Here is a 22501-nt window from a genome sequence, read left to right on the forward strand (position 1 = left end):
GTTACAGAGTACAAAAATTAAACTATATTTAAACAACTGTGTGACTTTAATGGCTGATTTGTAAGGTCTTTTTCCTCATTCTCAAACCTGGAATGGTAGGAGAATGCAGCCTAAAGAATAGGGATATGGGAAATAGTATATGTAAAAAGAGTTTGAGAGTACACAACTGTGGGGAACTTCTTGGAGTGTCTCTGAACACAGGAGACCTGCCTATCCATGCCTAACCCGTAATTTCCACCTGCTTGGTCTCGGACCCTCACTGCCAGTCCTCTGCTGGAATCCCGGGCCCCTCCCAGAGTTCCTGCCTGCATCTTCTACTGGATCCTGATCACTGAAACCACCCCCTGGCCCCTGTCTGTGGAGAGACCTCCTAGAGAGCTTGAACCACCCAGAGCTACAGATATTGAACCTCTGACCCACATAAGCCCACCACGGAAGTACCATAGAGAGAGAGACCCCATCAACACCTACCGGAAGAAGCTATGGAAAGAAGGCAATACAAGAAAACACCTAACAACAGAAAGACAAGCATGACACCACCAGAATGTAGGGAATCTAGCCCAACTAGAATGGAACACAATAACAAAGCAGAGGAAGCAGAAGGGAACGACTTAAAAGTTACCATCATAAAAATGATACAGGCCCTCAAAGAAGACGTGAGAAAAACCCCTTAAGGAAATGGAGGAAAAAAACAAAAAAGTAGAAGAAATGAACAAATTTCTTAAGGAATATAAAGAAAGTACTGAAAGCCAGGAAAAAAAAAAAACAATTAAGCAGGTGAAGGAAATGGTTCAAGACTTGAAAATAAAGAGAAAATAGAAAAGAGAAAAAAGAGAAAATCAAGAGAAAATAAAGGCAACACATACCGAAGAAATGCTGGAAATATAAAAATGGAAAAAAGATTGGGAACTACTGTGCAAGCATAACCAATAGAATTTAAGAGATGGAAGAGAGAATCTCAGACACAGAGGATAAACTAGAAGGAATAGATTCATCCACCAAAGAAAATCATAAATTGAACAAATCCTTAACACAAAACATCCAAGAAATGTGGAACACTGTGAAAAGGCCAAACCTAAGAATAATAGGCATAGAGGAAGGTGAGGAAGCCAGTTCAAAGGTGCCGAAAACATATTCAACAAAATTATTGAGGAAAACTTTCCCAATCTGAAGATGGACATGACCATGAAAGTACAAGAACCATACAGAAAAAGAAATAGGCTTGACCAAAGAAAAAAGATCCCTGAACATATACTAACCAAAATACCTAGCATACAGAATAAAGAAAGAATATCAAGAGCAGCGAAGGAAAAAGGACAGTTAACATATAAAGGCAGACCTATCAAAATTACACCTGACTTCTCCATGGAAACCCTCAAGGCCAAAAGGTCCTGGATATATGTTCTACAAGTATTAAGAGAGCACGGATACCAGCCCAGACTACTGTACCCACCAAAACTATCAATCACTATAGATGGAGAAAACATATTTAATGACAATAACTTATTTTCCCAATACGTATCTACAATCCAGCCATATAGAAAGTATTGGAAGGAAAACTCCAACCCAAGGAAGGTAACTACGCCCACAAAAAATGTAGGCAACAGATAATCTAACTACACTAGAAACCAAGGGTAAAGCAGGACAAATATATTCACAATACCACTGCCAGCAACAAACCTACAACAAACAAGCTTCAGCAATCAAGGGTCCTTACTCACCCTCAACATTTATGGTCTTAACTCACCTATAAAAAGACACAGGCTAACAGAATGGATACGAAGACAGAATCCATCATTCTGCTTCATACAAAAAACACATCTAAGCTTCAAAGATAGACATTACCTCAGGGTAAAAGGTTGGGAAAAGATCTTCTATTCAAATGGATCCAAGAAGCAAGCATACATGGCTACTAAAACTCAAAGCTCACATAAAACCTCACACACTTATAGTGGGAGACTTCAATACACCACTCTCAACACTAGACAGGACCACAAATCAGAAACTCAACACAGAAACAAAAGAATTAACAGAAGTAATGTCTCAACTGGGGTTAACAGACATCTATAGAACATTCCATCCAAAGACAAAAGAATATACCTTCTTCTCTGCTCCACATGGAACCTTCTCTAAAATCGACCACATACTAGTTGACATAACAAGCCTCAAGAAATACAAGAGAATTGGAATAGTCCCCTGTATCTTATCAGACCACCATGCTTTAAAATTGGAATTCAACAACACGCAAATGGCAAAAAAAAAAAAAAAAAAAAAAAAAAAAAAACCTGCAAATTCATGGAAACTGAACAATGTGCAATTTCACCACACCTGGGTCAAAGAAGAAATAAAGAAATTAAGGACTTTCTAATAGTCATCAAGAATGAGGACACAACATACCCAAACTTATGGGACACCTTGAAAGCAGTGTTACAAGGGAAGTTCATTGCACAAAGTGCCCATATGAAAACATTTACATTTATGAAGAGCATTTACAGCACAACTGAAAGCCTTAGAACAAAAGAAGAGCAAACTCACCCCAAATGAGTAGATGCCAGGAAATTATCAACTTGAGGTCTGAAATCAACAAAATAGAAACCAGGAAAACAATACACAAAATAAATGCAACGAAGAGTAGTTTTTTTGAGAAAATTGACAAGATAGAATAACCTTTATCCAAACTAACGAAAAAGCAGAGAGACAACATGAAAATTAACAAAATCAGATATGAAAAAGGGAACATAACAACGGACACAGAGGAAATCCAGACAATTTTGAGGTCATACTTGGAAAATCTATATTCCACAAAAATTGAAAATTCAAAGGAAATGAACGAATTTTTGGATAACTTTCACTTATCAAAATTAAATCAAGAACAGACAAACAACTTAAATAAACCTATAACCCCCAATAAAATAGAAGCAGGCATTGAAAGCCTTCCAATCAAAAAAAGCCCAGGGACAGATGACTTCAGTGCAGAAATCCACCAGACATTCAAAGAACACCAATACTCCTCAAATTGTTCCACAAAATAGAAACATAAGGTTCACATCCAAACTCTTTTTATGAGGCCAACAATAACCTTGGTACCCAAGCCTCACAAAGACACAACTAAGAAAGAAAATTTCAGACCAATATCCCTGATGAACATCGATGCAAAAATACTCAATAAAATACTGGCAAACAGAATTCAAGAATACATCAGAGAAATCATCCACCATGACCAAGTAGGCTTCATACCTGGAATGCAGGGATGGTTTAACATACGAAAATCTATCAACATGATCCACCATACAAACAAACAGAAAAAGAAAAACCATATGATTATCTCCCTAGATGCGGACAAAGCCTTCGACAAAATTCAACATGATAAAGGTCTTGGAGAGGTCAGGGATAACAGGAACATACCTAAACATAATAAGAGCAATACACAGCAAACCAACTGCCAACATCAAACTGAATGGAGAGAAAGTTAAGCCAATTCCTCTAAAATCAGGAACAAGACAATGCTGCCCTCTCTCTCCATATCTCTTCAATATAGTGCTGGAAATTCTAACTAAAGCTGTAAGACAAAAAAAAAAAAAAAAAAAAAAAAAAAAAAAAAGGAGATCAATGGGATCCAAATTGGAAAGGAAGAAGTCAAACTGTCTCTAGTTTACATAAGCCACCCAATAACTCTACCAGGGGACTCCTACAGCTGGTAAACACCTTTAGCAAACTATTAGGATAAAAGATAAACTCAAAAATTCAGTAGCCCTACTTTTTTCAGACGTCAAATATGCGGAGAAAGAAATCAAAGAAACATCACCTTTTATAATAGCCACAAACAGCATAAAGTATCTGGTAATGCTTACCAAACAAGTAAAATACCTATATAATAAGAACTTTGTGGCTCTAAAGAAAGAAATTAAAAAAGATACCAGAAAATGGAAAGATCTCCCATGCTCTTGGATAGGTAGGATAAAAATAGTAAAAATGGCAATCTTAGCAAAAGCAATCTATAGATTCAGTGCAATCCCCATTAAAATCCCACCACAATTCTTCACTGACCTTGAAAGGATAATAATGAATTTTATATGAAAAAACAAAAGACCCAGGATAGCCAAAACAACCCTATACAATAAAAGAACTTCAGGAGGCATCACCATTCATGACTTTAAGCTCTACTACAGAGCTATAGTTCTGAAAACAGCCTGGTATTGGCATAAAAATAGACACGTAGACCAATGGAATCGAATTGAAATCCAGATATTAACCCATCCACCTATGAACACCTGATTTTCGACAAAACAGCTAAAATTATACAATGGGGCGAGGACAGCATCTTCAACAAATGGTTCTGGCACAATTGGATGAGGGTGTGTAGAAGACTGCAGATAGACCCATGTCTGTCGCCATGCACAAAACTCAAGTCCAAATGGATCAAAGACCTCAACATCCATTCAGCCACACTGAACCTCTTAGAAGAGAAAGTAGGAGGTACCCTTGAACAAATTGGAATAGGAGACTGCTTCCTGGACACATCCATGCAACAAAGACATCTGTTCATCTATGTTCATAGCAGCACTATTTGTGATAGCAAGAACCTGGAAGCAACCTAGATGTCTCTCAATTGAAGAATGGTTAATGAAGATGTGGCACATCTACACAATGGAATACTACTCTGCAGAAAAAAATAATGGTATCTTGAAATTCGCAAGCAAGTGGATGGCACTTGGAGAAACCATCATGAATGAGGTAACCCAGTCACAACAATAGGAACAGAGTATGTACTCACTCATATATGGATTTTAGACCTAGAGCAAAGGATCACCAGCCTATAATTCACTCCACCATTGGAACTAAGATACAAGGTGTATTCTTAGAGATTCATATAAAGTCCCTCACAGAAGTGGGAAGGGACAAGTCCCCCAGAGCACAGGGGAATTAGGTGGAGCAGTGAATGGAGAGAGAAGCAGGAGAAACAGAGGGGGAGGACAGAAAATCTCCTGTGACTAGGAAGATTGAGTCTGGGTAGGAATAGAAGACAGGAGAGTAAGAGAAAGAGAGACAGAGAGAGAGAGAGGAGAGAGAGAACATAAAAGCAGGAGACAATATTGAAGAGAATATTGAACCCAAAGGTCTAGAGACCTACAAGTCTGCTGTCAACTAACAATTTGAGCTGTAAAAAGGCTACCATAAATGCCCTTCCTGGATAGTAAGATCAACAATTATCTTTTCCATGGTGCCCTCATCTACTACCTTTTGGAAACAGAAGCAAACACCCATACCTAAACACGGAGTTGAAGTAGAACTCAGATGCAGAGGGAGAGGACAAGACCAGGCGGCAGAAACACATAGAAACAGCTGACCTGAACAAGGAGGAGCTAACGCCCCCCCCCCAACTGATAGCTGGGAGGCCAGCATGGGACTGACTCAGGCTCCCCTGACTATGGGTCTCAGTCAGAAGAACTGAGCAGTCTAAGGGACCTCAGACAGTGGAACCAGGATATATCCCTTGTGCACAAAAGGACCTAGCAAACACCTCCCCTTTGGAGGGATAACTGCCTTAACCTAGAGATAGGAGAGAAGTCCTAGTCCCTACTTCAAATGACTTGTCAGATCTACATGACCCCACCTGGATGGCATTACCCTACATGTGGAATTGGGGTGGGGGATGGGAGGGGAGGGTGTTTAGAGTGCATGTGAGAGAGCAGAGAGGGTAAAAGGGAGGGAAGGAGAGAGGGTAGGAGGGAGGAAGGGAGGGAGGGAGGAAGCGAGGAAGAGGGCACTGGGATCAACATGTAAAATAAAAAATAAAAATAAAAAGAGTTTGAAAACAATGACAGTTCTGGGAAGGGAATATTTATCATATGAAAAATAATGTTGGCTATAAAAATATCAATGTGTAGCATTATAATTGCACCCCAAGCAAATACCATCTGCAGAGTTCCTAAGATGGTATATCTTTCTTTTTACCTCTTTTGTTAGGTTGTACACTAAGCTGTGCATCAGTGGTGTGCAATCAACTCTTAGAGTGTAATTTCCTGAAATAGAAGAGATAATAAGGTTTAATTGTTTCTGTTATTTTATTCTAAGATGACTGCTAAACTTTATATAGAATAATCTGTTCAAACATGTACTTAATGAAAATTCCTTAATGCTTTCCACCTTAACTCTAAAATTCACCATCTTAAGCATTGGAATTAGGCATGAGGTGGAGAGACAGCAAAACTGATGGCCAACTCTCCAAATCTTCTCCTTCCACTCTATATAGATCCATTGCTTTAAGGACTTTGAATATCCTCTTATCTCAATCTGGATCAGCAGTCTACATTATATCTGAATGACTTCTTTACCCTTTGGGCTCATGTTACATTTTCTGAGTGATCTCTCTCACGCCTGAATGTGATACTGTGCAATGAATCCACCCCATACTAACTACTGTCTTAATCTCTTTCCTTTGGCCTATTTTTAACATCACTCCTGCAAATTTGACTGTCTTATGATTTCTTTCCTCTAAATGCACTGTTACAGAAGAGCCTGCACATATGTACCCACAATATGAGATTCCTTCCAGGAATGTAATGTATCTTTTATTCCCAAATTAAAGAATCTATGTCACTGAAGGTTGGGTGGTGCACACCTGCATTCCCAACATTAGGATGCTGAAGCATAAAGTTCATGAGCTCTATCTTGAAAAACTTAGAATAGATATATAAATAATGTAATATCAGATACACATATACATTTATATGAGAAAGACTTGGATGAAGGTGGTTTAAAGACAAGTATTACAATTTAAATACACTATTCCTGTTACTAAAGAATTATACTTGAAGTGAATTCACTTCAAACTTCATGTAGAAAAGTGAACGTACATTAGAGGACAATAGCTGCAATATCAGCTACAGAGCTGAAATGTAATTAATTATTCTATTGAATATATTGCAAAAGTACTTCCATCATTTTATTTTTGTTTCTTTTTGATGTTTTGGGAATTTTTGTGGCCATTGGATTTTAAGTGTAATAAGTCAATGTGTATTCTGTATAGGGAAGTATATATAATGTTTTCTGAGTAAAAAGCTGGATCTAGAACCAGTTAGGTGTTGTATTATGCCAAAATCTTGTAGGATATAACAGAAGGTAAAAACATAATATGTAGGATGGCTCTGAACTCAACCCTTCCCTTGCAGGTGACCTGTGGGAAAGGACTTGACTTTTCAGAGTCATGGCTTCCTCTTTGTACAGTAGAAGCAATATAAGTACTTATATTGCATGGTAGTTACATTTAATACAGATTGGATGGAAAGTGATTAAGAAAGCATCTAAATGACTTCTGGAACATGTGTCAGTTAAATAGTCTGAGAATCCACATAGCAGAAACACTGTTAACTGAAGGTGACAGTTCTTTTGGAAATGACAATAAGGTTGGTGTGTGTATTGCTCTTAAATTTCTGAAATTTTATAAACTTTATTATTTATAAAAAACAATGAAAACAAATAAAAACATTACTTTGTTGTTTTGTTTTGGGTATATGATTCAATTTAACATAAGTTCACAAATATGTGGTTTATTTTTATGTCTTTATAAATAAACATCTAACAAAAAAATGCAATAAAGTGAGTTATATGGTAGCTCAATTACACTCTACATACATGTAGTAGTTCCTAATCCTAAAAATTATGATCCAGTTCCAGTGGTATACAAAAATACTGGACAAGTAAAACATTTGATATTATCAATAATAATTGCAACATTTTGCATTATTTGAAATTTGTTTATTTGGAGCATTCTGTTAAGCACACATGTTAAATATAATCATATTTGTATTTGTATGTTTGCAATGTTGGGGATAACATGCAGGGCATGGAACATGTTAGGTAACCTCTCTGCCTCTGACCTACATACCTCCATCCCCCATGATCATATGATTTAAGTAAGAAAAGAATGATAATCACCACCTAAGCCCACACTGGTGATTTTTGAAAAGTCACTGTGTTCAAGTCATATATCATGGAGTTTACAAATACCAATTCATTTTAAAGTCATGAAAGTGCCTTTGCTTGCTCAACCATCTTTCTAGTCTCTGTATTTAAATGTCATACATACCATTCAAAAGAAAAAAAAAATTCTTCAAGTTCATGACTTAGGCATTAAACAGGTAATTGTAGCCATATTTAAGAGGATCTGATAGAGGAGGCAAAGTAAGGAATATTGTCTTCCTGGATAAGTACTGCAATAGAGGGAGGGGCACCTCTTAGTTACTCATGTAGTCAGTGAAGAGCTCAGCATATGAAAACTGTAAGCCTACGAATATTCTGGGGAAATTGGAGCAGACAACCACTTTAACCTTCTAATAATTGCATTTAGCCTTACTTACAGTGGACAGACTGGCAGCTACTGTGTGCAGAGGTAAACTTTTAATGGTTGCTTTCTGCCTTATAGCTAGGTGGTTAGTGTGAACAAAGGTTAGTTTCTAACAATTGTTTGCATGTAACTCGCTTAACCTGTAACTATTCTCTTATGTGACCTTCTGCCTTGCATTCTTTCAGGGAAGAAGAAAAGCAGTTATAGGCTTTTGCAAATACCTCAAGTTTGCACTGTATAATCAAAAGTTATAAATATTAAAATGTACTGTGACTTTAAGCTTACCATCCAGATTACAAGAGGTCTTTGACCCACACCTGATGGTTGATTTTTACTAAGAAGGGACTCAAAAACTGCTCCTATTGTCACAGTATCAGCAGGCCAAACTGTGATCTATGGCCCTGGGGATCTGGAATTCTCTTTTTGCTTATGGTTCATAGACCTTGGTGGTCTGTTCACATGCCACTGGGACCCAACAGTTAGGACTTGATCAAGGGAAGAGATATGAAAGCAGCCACAGGTCTCCTTACCTCACATTAATGGGCTTCATTTTTGCAGGGATGTTATCATTCTACTAAACTGTTACCTCTAGAGTAATCACCCATTCTCGATCGTGCCTGACTTTACTCACCTTCTATGGAAGAATCAGCATTAATGTAAGCCACTCCGCGTTCATGGAGGAGTCTGGAATGCTCCTATCACAAGATAAACATCTTTTTGTTAAGTTTATGCTTAATATAACTCCCACCCAAACCATATCTGCCTCCCTTGAATGCAGATATTTCAATGAAATTGGCTCATGTGTCCTACAAATTTGGCATATGAGTCTAAAAAGAAAGTTGGATTGAGAAAGTGTTGCAGTGGTTGCCAGTGAGAAACAAAAGCAATGTTTTCTAACCTACATTTGAAAAAATGAACTGCTCATACACAGTAGATGAAAAAGGAGTTGGGAGTTTGAACATCCAAACCTGTCTGTCATCATTTGTCTCAGTAAACATCAATTTAAGGGTCTTTGCAGCAAAAATATAATTTTAAAGATACTGTTATTAATTAAGCAGAGGTGATTTCCAAGATACACACACACACACACACACACACACACACACACACACACACACACACACACAAAGAGCAATTTCCAATTTACTAGTCAGAAAATTTACAAAGGAAATGTGGCCATAAAGCCAATATCTCTTGTACTATATTGCCACCTAATGGTAACTTTCACTGATTGTACGTTTTAAATATGCAAAACAAGAGGATTGTGGTGTTTCTGGGGCACTCTGGGCTTAATAAAGAGGCTGAAAACTAAGGAAACAATAACAACTCTATAGAATAAACAAATTGCCCTCTAAAATATTCATAAGTTTGCCTGGCTCCAGATTGAAACTTCCTTGTAGAGAAACACATCACCTTTATCAATTGGAATAGAGCAGGTTTTCAGAGAACCCTGAAATACCTATGTTTAACAGCTTTCACACGAGAACGCAGAACAGCAAGGGGAAGCTGACAGGTACATCTCTGTCACACCAAGCCAATTAATAATTCCGATGAAGTTATTGTTCAGGAGCCATGAAAAATTCTGTCTCACTGTATGAAGGAGACCATAGGTATAAAAGGATAAACGGAAACCAGGCCTTACTGTAGAACCTGGGGGTTTAATGTAAGTAGCACTTGCAGCTGTTTTGGGTGGTGTGGAAAAATCACATTAGAACACCCATGTTTTATTTGTAGTTGGTGTCCATTACACTGATTTATTTACTGTATGGCATTATCATAAAAAAGATAAATTAATTTCAAAGTTGACATTAGGTGTTTATCAAAAATCAAATAAAACTGGATACTTAAAATAATTTTGTTGATTTTTAAAAAAATATTGTAATGTATTGATTGATTTAGGGCTTTTATGCATACTATGAAAGCTATGACACATGTGTGGAAGACTGAGGACAGATTGCAGCTGTTTCTCTCCTCCTGCCATATGGGTCCCAAGAATTGGACTAAAATTCACTAGCTTAGCAGTAAGTGCCTTTACCAGCTGAGTCATCTTGTTGCACTCTTGTAGATTTTTGAACAATGAAGCAATCTTTTGTGATAATTACACATGCCCATTCTTGGCTTATGAGCCACATACAACCAAGTATAGGGAGGAATGAATCCCAACTCAAAATTGTAAATGTGCTTAAAACATTATGAGATGATCTTTCCTTTGGTTATTTGTAAAGAATACCTTGATTGTGTGATCCTTCAGAATGCATTTTGTCTACAGGAAATTATGTAGCTTTATCAAAAGGTTGAAGATACGTAAGCGACGTTTTAGAAAAATCTCTAACCATTACCTAACTGGACTCACTTGTTACTTTGTCCACAAAAGAAGTCCCAACTGCTTTGTCACTTGGAAAAAAATTATGCGGGAACAAATTGTCAACCTACCTCTGCCCACTCAGTAGAACCAAGAAGGCCAAATTCTTCAGCATCCCAGCTTGCAAACAGAATTGTTCTTCTAGGCCTCCATCCTAAAATGTATGTGAATATATATATTAGCATTTATATAAAAGTATAATATACACCCAGGACAAGGAGAAGTCTACAGGACGGGAAACCCAAAATGCCGATGTTGTTTGTCTGTTTGTTTGATTTTTTTTCCACTTAGAATATAGTAATGTTGCTCACATCCTTACTTATACAATTTCTGTTTCTATGTTTTAGAAATGGGTTTTGCTAAAACTCAAATAGTGCATGTGTATTGCAAAAGGAAGGGTGTAGAGAGTAAAATCCAAATGAAGTCATGAGATATTCTAAATAGTTTACAATTGTTCAGAGTAGGAAACCTCTCTGAGCTGCATATGCGTGACACAGAGGAAGAAACCATAGGTATAGTCAGTGCTGCAGTGCAGGGAGAACTGTGGGGAACTATGTAGATCCCTGCCAAGCTGTTCGTAAATAACATCTTCCATAATTAAGACCATCTGCTTCTGTGATATTTTTTCTCTCCCCTATTTGGTAAAATTGGTTATCAGTGGCTCACGTTGAGATAGCAATATCTTCTGATACTGAAAGCCATGCAATTTGATAAGTAGGTCTTATGGTATGGAGGTAATAAACACTGTCCTTGGAGATGAAGAACGCTATAAATTTTAAGCCCTGATTCACTCACTAGATGCAAGGAAGGCTGTTCCATACACACTGACTAAGCCTTCTTATTTTCATCTAAAAATCAGCATAGCAAAATAAAGACTTCAAACCAAAATTAGTCAAAAGAGATGAAGACGGTCATTTCATATTCATCGCAGGAGAAATCCATCAACACAAAGTCTCAGTTCTGAACATCTATGCCCCTAATACAAAGTCACCCACATTCGTAAAAGAAACACTACTAAAACTCAAAGCTCATATAAAACCTCACACACTTATAGTGGGAGACTTCAATACACCACTCTCAACAATAGACAGGACCCCAAATCAGAAACTCAACAAAAAAACAAAAGAATTAACAGAAGTTATGTCTCAACTGGGGTTAACAGACATCTATAGACAAAAGAATATACCTTCTTCTCTGCTCCACATGGAACCTTCTCTAAAATCGACCACATACTAGGTGACATAAGAAACCTCAACAGATACAAGAGAATAGGAATAGTCCCCTGTAACTTATTGGACCACCATGCTTTAAAATTGGAATTCAACAACAACACAAATAGCAGAAAACCTGCAAACTCATGGAAACTGAACAATGTGCAATTGCACCACTGCTGGGTCAAAGAAGAAATAAAGAAATTAAAGACTTTCTAATGTTCAACGAGAATGAGGATACAACATACCCGAACTTATGGGACACTTTGAAAGCAGTGCTACGAGGGAAGTTCAATGCACTAAGTGCCCATATGAAGAAAACAGAGGATAGTCACATAAGAGAATTAACAGCCCAACTGAAAACCTTAGAACAAAGAGAAGCTAATTCACCCCACAGGAGTAGACGCCAGGAAATAATCAACTTGCGGGCTGAAATCAACAAAATAGAAACCAGGAAAACAATACAAAAAATCAATGCAACAAAAAGATGGTTTTTTGAGAAAATCAACAAGATAGAAAAACTTTTACCCAAATTAACGAAAAAGCAGAGAAAGAACATGCAAATTAACAAAATCAGAAACGAAATGGGGAACATAACAACAGACGAAGAGGAAATCCAGACAATTTTCAGGTCATACTTTGAAAATCTATATTCCACAAAAATTGAAAATTCAAAGGAAATGGAAAAGTTTCTGGATAACTATCACTTACCAAAAGTAAATCAAGAACAGACAAACAACGTAAATAGACCTATAACCCGCAATAAAATAGAAGCAGTCATCGAAAGCCTTCCAACCAAAAAAGTCCAGGGCCAGATGGATTCAGCACAGAATTCTACCAGACATTCAAGAAAGAACTAATACCACTACTCCTCAAACTGTTCCACAAGATAGAAACAGAAGGTTCATTGCCAAACTCTTTTTATGAGGCCACAATAACTTTGGTACCCAAACCTCACAAAGACACGACTAAGAAAGAAAACAACAGACCAATATCCCTGATGAACATCAATGCAAAAATATTCAATAAAATACTGGCAAACAGAATTCAAGAATACATCAGAGAAATCATCCACCATGACCATGTAGGCTTCATACCTGGAATGCAGGGATGGTTTAACATATGAAAATCTATCAACATGATCCACCATACAAACAAACAGAAAAAGAAAAACCATATGATTATCTCCCTAGATGCGGACAAAGCCTTCGACAAAATTCAACATGGTAAAGGTCTTGGAGAGGTCAGGGATAACAGGAACATACCTAAACATAATAAGAGCAATACACAGCAAACCAACTGCCAACATCAAACTGAATTGAGAGAAAGTTAAGCCAATTCCTCTAAAATCAGGAACAAGACAATGCTGCCCTCTCTCTCCATGTCTCTTCAATATCATACTAGAAGTTCTAGCTAATGCTATAAGACAACAAAAGGAGATCAAGGGGATCCAAATTGGAAAGGAAGAAGTCAAACTGTCTCTATTTGCAGATGATATGATAGTTTACGTAAGTGACCCAATAAACTCTACCAGGGAACTCCTACAGCTTACAAACACCTTCAGCAAACTAGCAGGATACAAGATAAACTCAAAAAATCAGTAGCCCTACTTTTTTCAGACGACAAAGAAGCAGAGAAAGAAATCAGAGAAACATCACCCTTTACAATAGCCACAAGCAACATAAAGTATCTTGGTGTAACGCTTACCAAACAAGTAAAATACCTATATAATAAGAACTTTGTGGCTCTAAAAAAAGAAATTAAAGAAGATACCAGAAAATGGAAAGATCTCCCATGCCCTTGGTTAGGTAGGATTAACATAGAAAAATGGCAATCTTACCAAAAGCAATCTGCAGATTCAATGCAATCCCCATTAAAATCTCACCACAATTCTTCACTGAACTTGAAAGGATAATAATCAACTTTATATGGAAAAACAAAAGACCCAGGATAGCCAAAACAACCCTATACAATAAAAGAACTTCAGGAGGCATCGCCATTCATGACTTTAAGCTCTACTACAGAGCTATAGTTCTGTAAAAAGCCTGGTATTGGCATAAAAATAGACAGGTAGACCAATGGAATCTAATTGAAAATCCTGATATTAATTCATGCACCTATGAACACCTGATTTTCGACAAAACAGCTAAAATTATACAATGGGGCGAGGACAGCATCTTCAACAAATGGTGCTGGCACAATTGTATGAGGGTGTGTAGAAGACTGCAAATAGACCCATGTCTGTCGCCATGCACAAAACTCAAGTCCAAATGGATCAAAGACCTCAACATCAATCCAGCCACACTGAACCTCTTAGAAGAGAAAGTAGGAGGTACCCTTGAACAAATTGGTATACGAGACTGCTTCTTGAACATAACTCCAGGGGCACAGACACTGAAAGAAACAATTAATAAATGGGACCACTTCAAACTTAGAAGCTTCTTTAAGGCAAAGGACACACTTGACAAGACCAAACGGCAGCCCACAGACTGGGAAAAGATTTTCACCAACCCTATATCCGACAAAGGGCTGATCTCCAAAATACACAAAGAACTCAAGAAACTAGTCAACAAAACACCAAATAACCTTATTAAAAAATGGGGTACAGAACTAAAGAAAGAAATTCTCAATGGAGGAAATCAAAAAGGCTGAAAGACACCTACGAAAATGTTCCACATCCTTAGCTATCAGGGAAATGCAAATCAAAACAACTTTGAGATACCATCTTACCCCTGCCAGAATGGCTAAAATTAGAAACACCAGTGAGGACTTATGTTGGAGAGGATGTGGAGAAATGGGAACACTCCTCCACTTCTCGTGGGAGTGCAAACTCATACAGCCATTTTGGAGATCAGTATGGCAGTTCCTCAGGAAAATGGGAATTAATTTACCACAAGACCCGGCAATCCCCCTCTTAGGCATATACCCAAAGGATTCACATCCATGCAACAAAGACATCTGTTCAACTATGTTCATAGCAGCACTATTTGTAATAGCAAGAACCTGGAAGCAACCTAGATGCCCCTCAATTGAAGAATGGTTAATGAAGATATGGCACATCTACACAATGGAATACAACTCTGCAGAAAAAAATAATGATATCTTGAAATTCGCAGGAAAGTGGTTGGCACTTGAAGAAACCATCCTGAATGAAGTAACCCAGTCACAAAAAGAGGAACACAGTATGTACTCACTCACATATGGATTTTAGACCTAGATCAAATGATCACCAGCCTATAATTCACATCACCAGACGAACTAGGATACAAGGTGTATTCTAAGAGATTCATATAATGTCCCTCACAGAACTGGGAAGGGACAAGTCCCCCAGAGCTCAGGTGAAGTGGGGGAGGACAGCAAATGGAGAGAGAAGTAGGAGAAAATGAGAGGGAGGAGAGGAAAACCTGTGCGACCAGGAAGATTGAGCCTGGTTAGGAATAGAAGATAGGAAAAAGAGAGAGACAGAGAGAGAGAACATAAAAGAGGGAGCCAATATTGGTTTGAAGATAAAATTGAACACAAGAAAGGTCGAGAGAACTACAAGACTGCTCCCAACTAACAATCTCAGCTTCCGTGGAAAGGCTATCATAAATGCCCTTCCCGGAGAGTGAGATCAACAACTATCTTATCCATGGAGCACTCAACTAATGCCTGTTGAAAATAGGAGCAAACACCCATACATAAACACTGAGTCGAACTAGAACCCAGAAGCAGATGGAGAGGACAAGACAGAGACAGCTTACCTGAACAAGGAGCTAACAGCCACTAGACTGATAGCTGGGAAGCCAGCATGGGACGTACTCAGGCCCCCCTGAATATGGGTCTCAGCCAGAAGGACTGAGCAGTCTAAGAGACCTCAGACAGTGGAGTCAGGATGTATCCCTGGTGCACAAAAGGACTTTGGGAACATATCCCCCATGGAGGGATAACTGCCTTAATCTAGAGACAGGAGAGAAGCCCTAGTCCCTACTTCACAGGACCTGTCAGATCTACATGACCCCAACTGGATGGCATTCCCCTACATATGGAATTGGGGTGGGGGGATGGGAGGGGAGGGTGTTTAGAGTGCATGTGAGAGGGCAGAGAGGGTAAAAGGGAGGAAAGGAGGAAGGGAGGGCTGGGGGGAGGGAGGGAGGCAGGGAGAGGGAACTGGGATCGACATGTAAAATTATAAATTAAATTAAAAAAATGCTTTGACTCCAAAATTTAAGTTGAAGGACAAGTTACTGGGGAAAAGGATTTCTATTTTTGTTTCCACAGAAAATGAAAAGATGTGGATTCCTTCCAGACTAATATGGTTTGATCATGCCAGACCGCCTGAAACAGAGTACAAGCTGATCCTACATTCAAAACAGCTGGACAAAACAGCCCTACAGACTACAGCCAGGATATCTGAATCTTCTTCAAATCCCCCCAAGACAGCGCCCCTTACCAGCAGGAAGTAGTTTGGAAAGAAAGATGCCCAAATTCCCAAATACTGTGTACAAATGTTTGTTTTCACTTAATTTGACTTTGTTATATGAAATTAAATAAAATAAAAAAAAGAAATATTTAGTAAATGCTATAAGGTCCTTGCAAAGCTATTAAAATTCCAGGTGTATTTATTAAACATATTTCCCTATAACTATTGAATCTAATGTTTGTGTTTTTGTCTAATGTGCTATATTATTATTTCAAATGATTCATCCCTTTTCACTTCATTCTTTGTTCACAGCCATTAGTTTTGACAATGCTGATTTGCCTTCACTGTAGAAATTTTCTTATTAAATAATGAACATTTTGTAAAGAGGTTAAACATGACCAAGTTAATGAACTGTGGAAACACCAATCCCTCCACATGTGGTGCATCTTTTGAACATAGACAGAAAGAGTTTGCAGTGTGCCTATCCCAGTCCTCCACCTCTGCCATGTATTACCTATGTACCCTAGGCTACCATCTGTAAAACAGGAATGGGAATGATTAAGAACATGTCTTCATGGTTGCTATTGCATCAAAATAGATCACACATATGTAAACAGTTTCTCAGAAAATAGAAAAATAGTACCCAAAGTAAACATTCTTTCTTTCTCTGTATTGCTTTGGAGCCTGTCCTGGAACTAGCTCTGTAGACTAGACTGACTAGACTGGCCTCAAACTCATAAAGATCTGCTTGTCTCTGCTTCCTAAGTGCTGGGATTAAAGACACGGGCCACCAACACCCAGCTAAACATAATTTCTTATTGTTGATTAATACTTAAGGGCTTTAAGATGGTTCTCCTAGCTGGTAAATGTACTTGCTGCCAAGCCTGACAACATGTGTTTGATTCCTGGAATCCACATTGAAAGAAAAAGCAGACTTCTACAACCTGTCTTCTGATTTTCACACCCACTCTGTGATATGCATGCATGTGTAAACACACTACAAGTGTGTGTGTGTGTGTGTGTGTGTGATTTACATTGTGCAGAACACAGGAACCTTGTTAGTAGAATCTGTTACGAAGACAAAGGATTAATTCTCTATATGTAATGATTAATCTTAAAACTAACAGTCATACTATCGCAGCAATGAAATGGGAATTGGGCAGAAAATCTCAACCTTAGTGTTGGAGCCAGTGGTAATTGCTAGTTTCTGGGAGTGGGACAGAAAGTTTTCTATAGAAGTGTAGCCTCTGCTCACTGCACCATGATACACATCCAAGAATATTTGAGCAATACAAATTGTTCTAGATAGGTTAAAAAGAATATATTGTGCAGATGAGAGGGGAAGAATGGGGGGGGGGAGTGGTCATAAAAAAAAACACTGTAGGAAAATCACAAAGAATGAAATTTAAAACTCTACAGGACAAACAAAATATTTTTAATTAAAAAAGTATTTCTGCAAAAAAACAATAAACCCACAACTATCTCCTTGAATTTTTCATTTTGTTTAAATTTTAACGTTTTACATGAAAATATTTACATGGCATAATTAATGGTGATAAAAGTGTGAATATGAATAAAATGATGTGGGCAACATGGGTTCCAGTGTGAAGAATCATAACTATTTTTCCATTTAGATCCTTTTTCTCCCACATTACATAGTACAGATGACCTGAGGTGTTATGATGGAGGAGCATTAGAATGTCTCCCTCAGGTCTTGGCCAAGAAACCCTTGACAGAGCAACCAATAACCATGCAATTTATTTCAGGTTGTCAGATAATATATTTTGTAAACTAATTAAAATAATAAAAAATAATTAACCAACATTAATGTTTGCATTGACATTGCTACTAATTTATTGACAATATTGAGCATATTTATTTACCTTTTTATTTATATATTTATTTAACATCCCAAATTTTAGATTTTGGATTCCCCTACCTCTTCTCTTCCCATTCCCTCTCCCTCATCTTATCTTTGACTCCCCTTCTAATCCACTCTTCCTTTGTTTCATTCAGAAAAGAGCAGACCACCCATAGATTAAAAAAATGCATCATTGCATAACAAGTTGCAGTAAGACTAAGCACCTCCCATTGTATTAAGGCTGGGCAAGGCAACCAAGTAGAAAGAAGACTAGGTTCTCAAAAGCCAGTCAACATGTTAGTGACAGCCCCTGATCCCACTGTTAGAAGTTCTGCAGGAAGGCTGAGCTACCCAAATGTCATTTTTATGAAGAGGTTCTGAATAAATTCCATGTGGGCTCTCTAGCTGTAGTTTTAGACTGAGATCCTAAGAACCCAGGTTAGTTGACACTGTGAATTTTCTTGTAATGTTCTTGACCTCTCTGGCTCCTACAATCATTCCTCCTCTTCTTCCATAGGATTCCCCAAGCTGGGCACAATGCATGGGTGTGGTTCTACATCTGTTTCTGTCACTTGCTGGATGAAGCCTCTCTGATGACAATTAGACTAGGCAACAATCTATAAGTAGAACATCATTAGACATCATTATATTCATTTTTTTCTCCAGTCAAGTTTGGTTCAATCTTGGGTCTCTAGGCCATTCAGGCTCTGGGTCCTGACACTCCAAGTCATATCAGGGGCAGGCTCATTCTCATTGCATGGGTCTCAGGTCATTGGTTGGCCACCCTCACAATCTCTGTATCACCTTGGAACAAGTTAGGCAGGACAGGATGTAGATTGAAGGTTGTGTGGCTGGGTTGGTGTCTCAATTCCTCCACTGGAAGTCTTGCATGGTTATTGGAGATGGCTAGTTCAGGCTATATATCTACTGTTGCTACAATTATTAGCTATGGTTGTCCCTGTTGATTCCTGGGAGTTTTTCTTGACCCAGGATTTTGTCTGACAATGAAATGTATGCCCCTCTTACTAGTCATGCCCTTTGAAAATCTCCTCCTCCATGCCCTATCCATCCTAATTGCTGATGTTCATTTGTCCATCTGTCTCCATACCCCCATGAAATCTAATCTATTTGCCCTTCCTGTGGAGATCTAAGTGCCTGCTACCCTCCTTAGGCTTTCTTGTTACCTAGAATTCCTAGGTATGTGGTTTGTAGTATGGTTATCCTTTACTTTAAAGCTAATAGCCATTTTTTTAGTGAACACATATCATGTTTTTCTTTCTGTGTCTGAGTTCTTTACTCGGGGTGATTTTTTTTCTAGTTCCATCCACTTGCCTTCAAATTATACAACATCATTGTTTTTAACAGCTGAGTAATAATCCATTGTGTAAATGTACCACAATTTATTTATCAATTCTTCAGTTGAGTGACATCAAGGTTATTTCCAGGTTCTGGCTATTTAGAATAAAGCTGTTATGAACAGAGTTGAGCAAGTGTTCTTCTGGTATGATTGAGCCTCTATGTGTATATGTCAAAGAGTGCTTTAGCTGGGTCTTGAGTTGTGTTGATTCCAAATTATCTGAGAAAGCACCAATTTATTTCCAAAGTATCTGTACAAGTTGGCATTCCCACCAGCAATGGAGAAATATCCCCCTCACTCCGCATCCTTGCAAGAATGAACTGTCTCTTCAGTTTTGATGTTAGTTATTCTGACAGATGTAAGATAGAATCTCAGAGTCATTTTGACTTGCTTTTCCCTGATGGCTAAGAATATTTAAGTGTGTCTCAGCCATTTGAGATTCTCTGTTTAGAATTCTGTTTAAGTCTACACCTCATTTCTCTTTGGTTTATTTAGTTTTTTGACATCTGATTTCTGGAGGTCTTTTTATATTTTGGAAAGCAGCCCTCTGTCAGATATGGTGTTTGTGAAAATTTTTTTCTATTTGGTAGACTTCTGTTTTGTCCCATTGACAGTGTTCATTGCCTTGGGGAAGATTTTCAGTTATTTGAGGTCACATTTATTAACTTTCAATCTTAGTGACCAGGATAGTGGTGTTTTGTTCAGGAAATTGTCTCCTGTGCCAATGCCTTCAAGTATATTCACCCTACTTCTATTAGGTTCCGTGTATCTGGGTTTATGTTGAAGTCTTTGAAACAATTGGAATTGAGTTTTATGCAGGATGATAGATATGGATTCAACCGTATTCTACATGACAACATCCGCTTATACCAGTACCATTTGTTGAATATGCTTTCTTTGTCTCATGGTATAATTTTGGCTTGTTTGTCAAAGATCAGATGTCCATGGATTGTGTATTTACCTCTGGGTCATTAATCCAAGCTCATTGATCCACCTATCTGTTTTCATGACAATACCTTGAGGTTTTTACTACTATATATATAATATATATATATTATATATAATAAACTAATTTAAAATAACAAAAATAATTAACCAACATTAACGTTTATACTGTTGTTAATTTAATGACATTGTTGATCCCATATTCATTTATCTGGTTTTGTTATTTTGTATTGCAGATTGAGAAGAGTCTTCTTGCATACAAGGCACATTCCAGCACTCAAAGTAATATATTCACACACATTTTTCATAAGATTAAACTGACATTTCCAAATTTGATTTTTCATGATCTGCTTCTCTTACCTTTCTTCTTCAGTGTTCCAAAGCTCCTCACAATTTCATGAACAACAGCTGCTCCACTCTGAGGGTCAATACCACCAAAGACCCAGGCATCTCTGTGACCTCCAAGAATGACATATCTGTCTAGACATCAGCAGAGCAAGGGTCACAACCAGAGCAGATTGCAAATGACTTAAAAACATTCACAAGTCAAAGCAAAAATACAACTTTCCAAAAGCTAAGATTGTTTGCTCAGATTTCAATATTGGTTTTATCTATCAGATGAAATTATGAATGTGATTTAAAAACTAATTCAATGTATTATTGAAGTAATAATATATATAATAGGAAAATAGGAAACTATGTCCATATACCTCCTTAAAATTATCTAATATCTGTTGCCACTTTGTGACCATCATTTTCATTATGTTCCAATAAATAGGTATTCTACTTCTATGAAACTTTCTGTATACTATAGGAAGAGGAAGCTGCTTGAGCTGCAAATCTTGGGAGCAGTCTTTTCATATTGAATAGATATGTATTGTCCTTAAATGTTTGACTCTTCTTTTAAATCATTATCTTGTCCTTAATTTACATTTGTTTCAAAGCTCTCAATTCCAAAGGTTACCACAGTCCCTGGCCAAAGTAATCATCTAATAAGATTCAATAACTCCCCTGTGTGTGTATCCATATGTATATGCAGTCTATTACTTACAAGCCTTAATTTTATAAAACTCTTCATTCTTAAAAAGAAGCATATGTCTATTCATAGCATAGTATAACACATAATAGATATTTCAGCACTTGGGAGGAGATTACATAAAATTGAGCCTAAATCTAGCATATACTATCTCAGAAAAAGAAACAAGCAATGCTTTTGTAAGAAATATATTCAATTTAATTATACTATTTATGTTAAAAATAATAATCAATGAAATCCTTAGGAATTAAACCTAAGTTTAAAAAAATCAAAAGATTTAATAAAATATGTGTAATTCTCCAATTGAGCTCACAATGTATATAAACCACGCTTAAGGGAGGCCCCATGCCTGGCAGTAAATGACCAACAGAAAATAAACTTGCTGGTACTTTTTAGATTGTTTTGTTTCATATTGCTTTGTTTGGACATTTCTTAAACTTTTGTAATGTTCCTTTATATATTATGCTTTCTTGTTTTGTATTTTTGTGTGTGTGTGTGTGTGTGTGTGTGTGTGTGTGTGTGTATGTGTGTGTGTATGGGTGTGTGTTTGTGAATATGTGTGTATCTACTCATGTATGTGTGTATATACTACTCATGCTTCTTTATTTTCTTTTTACTGTTTATATTATGTTATTCCCCTTTTAATTTGTTTCTTTGTTTGCATGCTTGTTTTCTAAAGGAAGAAAGAAAGAAAGAAATGAAATTGTATGGAAAGGAAGGTGGGGAGAATCTGGCAGGAAATGAGAAATGGGAAATGTGATTAGAATATATTGTATAAATTATTTTTCAACAAATAAAAAAGTGCAGATTACCATTATTGTCCATCCTCAAATATTAATGTTCCTTTTCTTGAAACATACAGTAATGTACTATACCCAAAATGTCTTACTTTGTTTTTTAATGAGCTTCAGTAAGGCAACAACTTGAATTATTAGTTTATCTTGCACCTAGAGTATTAGTGGTACATAATATTTGATTCT

The 22501-nt window shown here is 37.3% G+C and overlaps 1 protein-coding gene across 1 annotated transcript in view; it reads right to left on the bottom strand.

Annotated features, from left to right (window-relative positions):
- The window catches only part of LOC127227228 (glutamate carboxypeptidase 2), a 64505-nt gene that overhangs the window by 15457 nt on the left and 26547 nt on the right, over nt 1-22501 (bottom strand). The window contains exons 10-13 of the mRNA XM_051191567.1: nt 20846-20965; nt 10781-10863; nt 8979-9042; nt 5956-6023 (exon numbers count right to left, since the gene is read on the bottom strand). Coding sequence (XP_051047524.1) covers nt 5956-6023; nt 8979-9042; nt 10781-10863; nt 20846-20965 — 335 coding nt within the window. The remainder of the gene's footprint in view (nt 1-5955; nt 6024-8978; nt 9043-10780; nt 10864-20845; nt 20966-22501) is intronic.

The sequence above is a fragment of the Phodopus roborovskii genome, unplaced genomic scaffold (genome assembly GCF_943737965.1).
Source record: "Phodopus roborovskii unplaced genomic scaffold, PHOROB, whole genome shotgun sequence".
Classification (NCBI taxonomy): domain Eukaryota; kingdom Metazoa; phylum Chordata; class Mammalia; order Rodentia; family Cricetidae; genus Phodopus; species Phodopus roborovskii.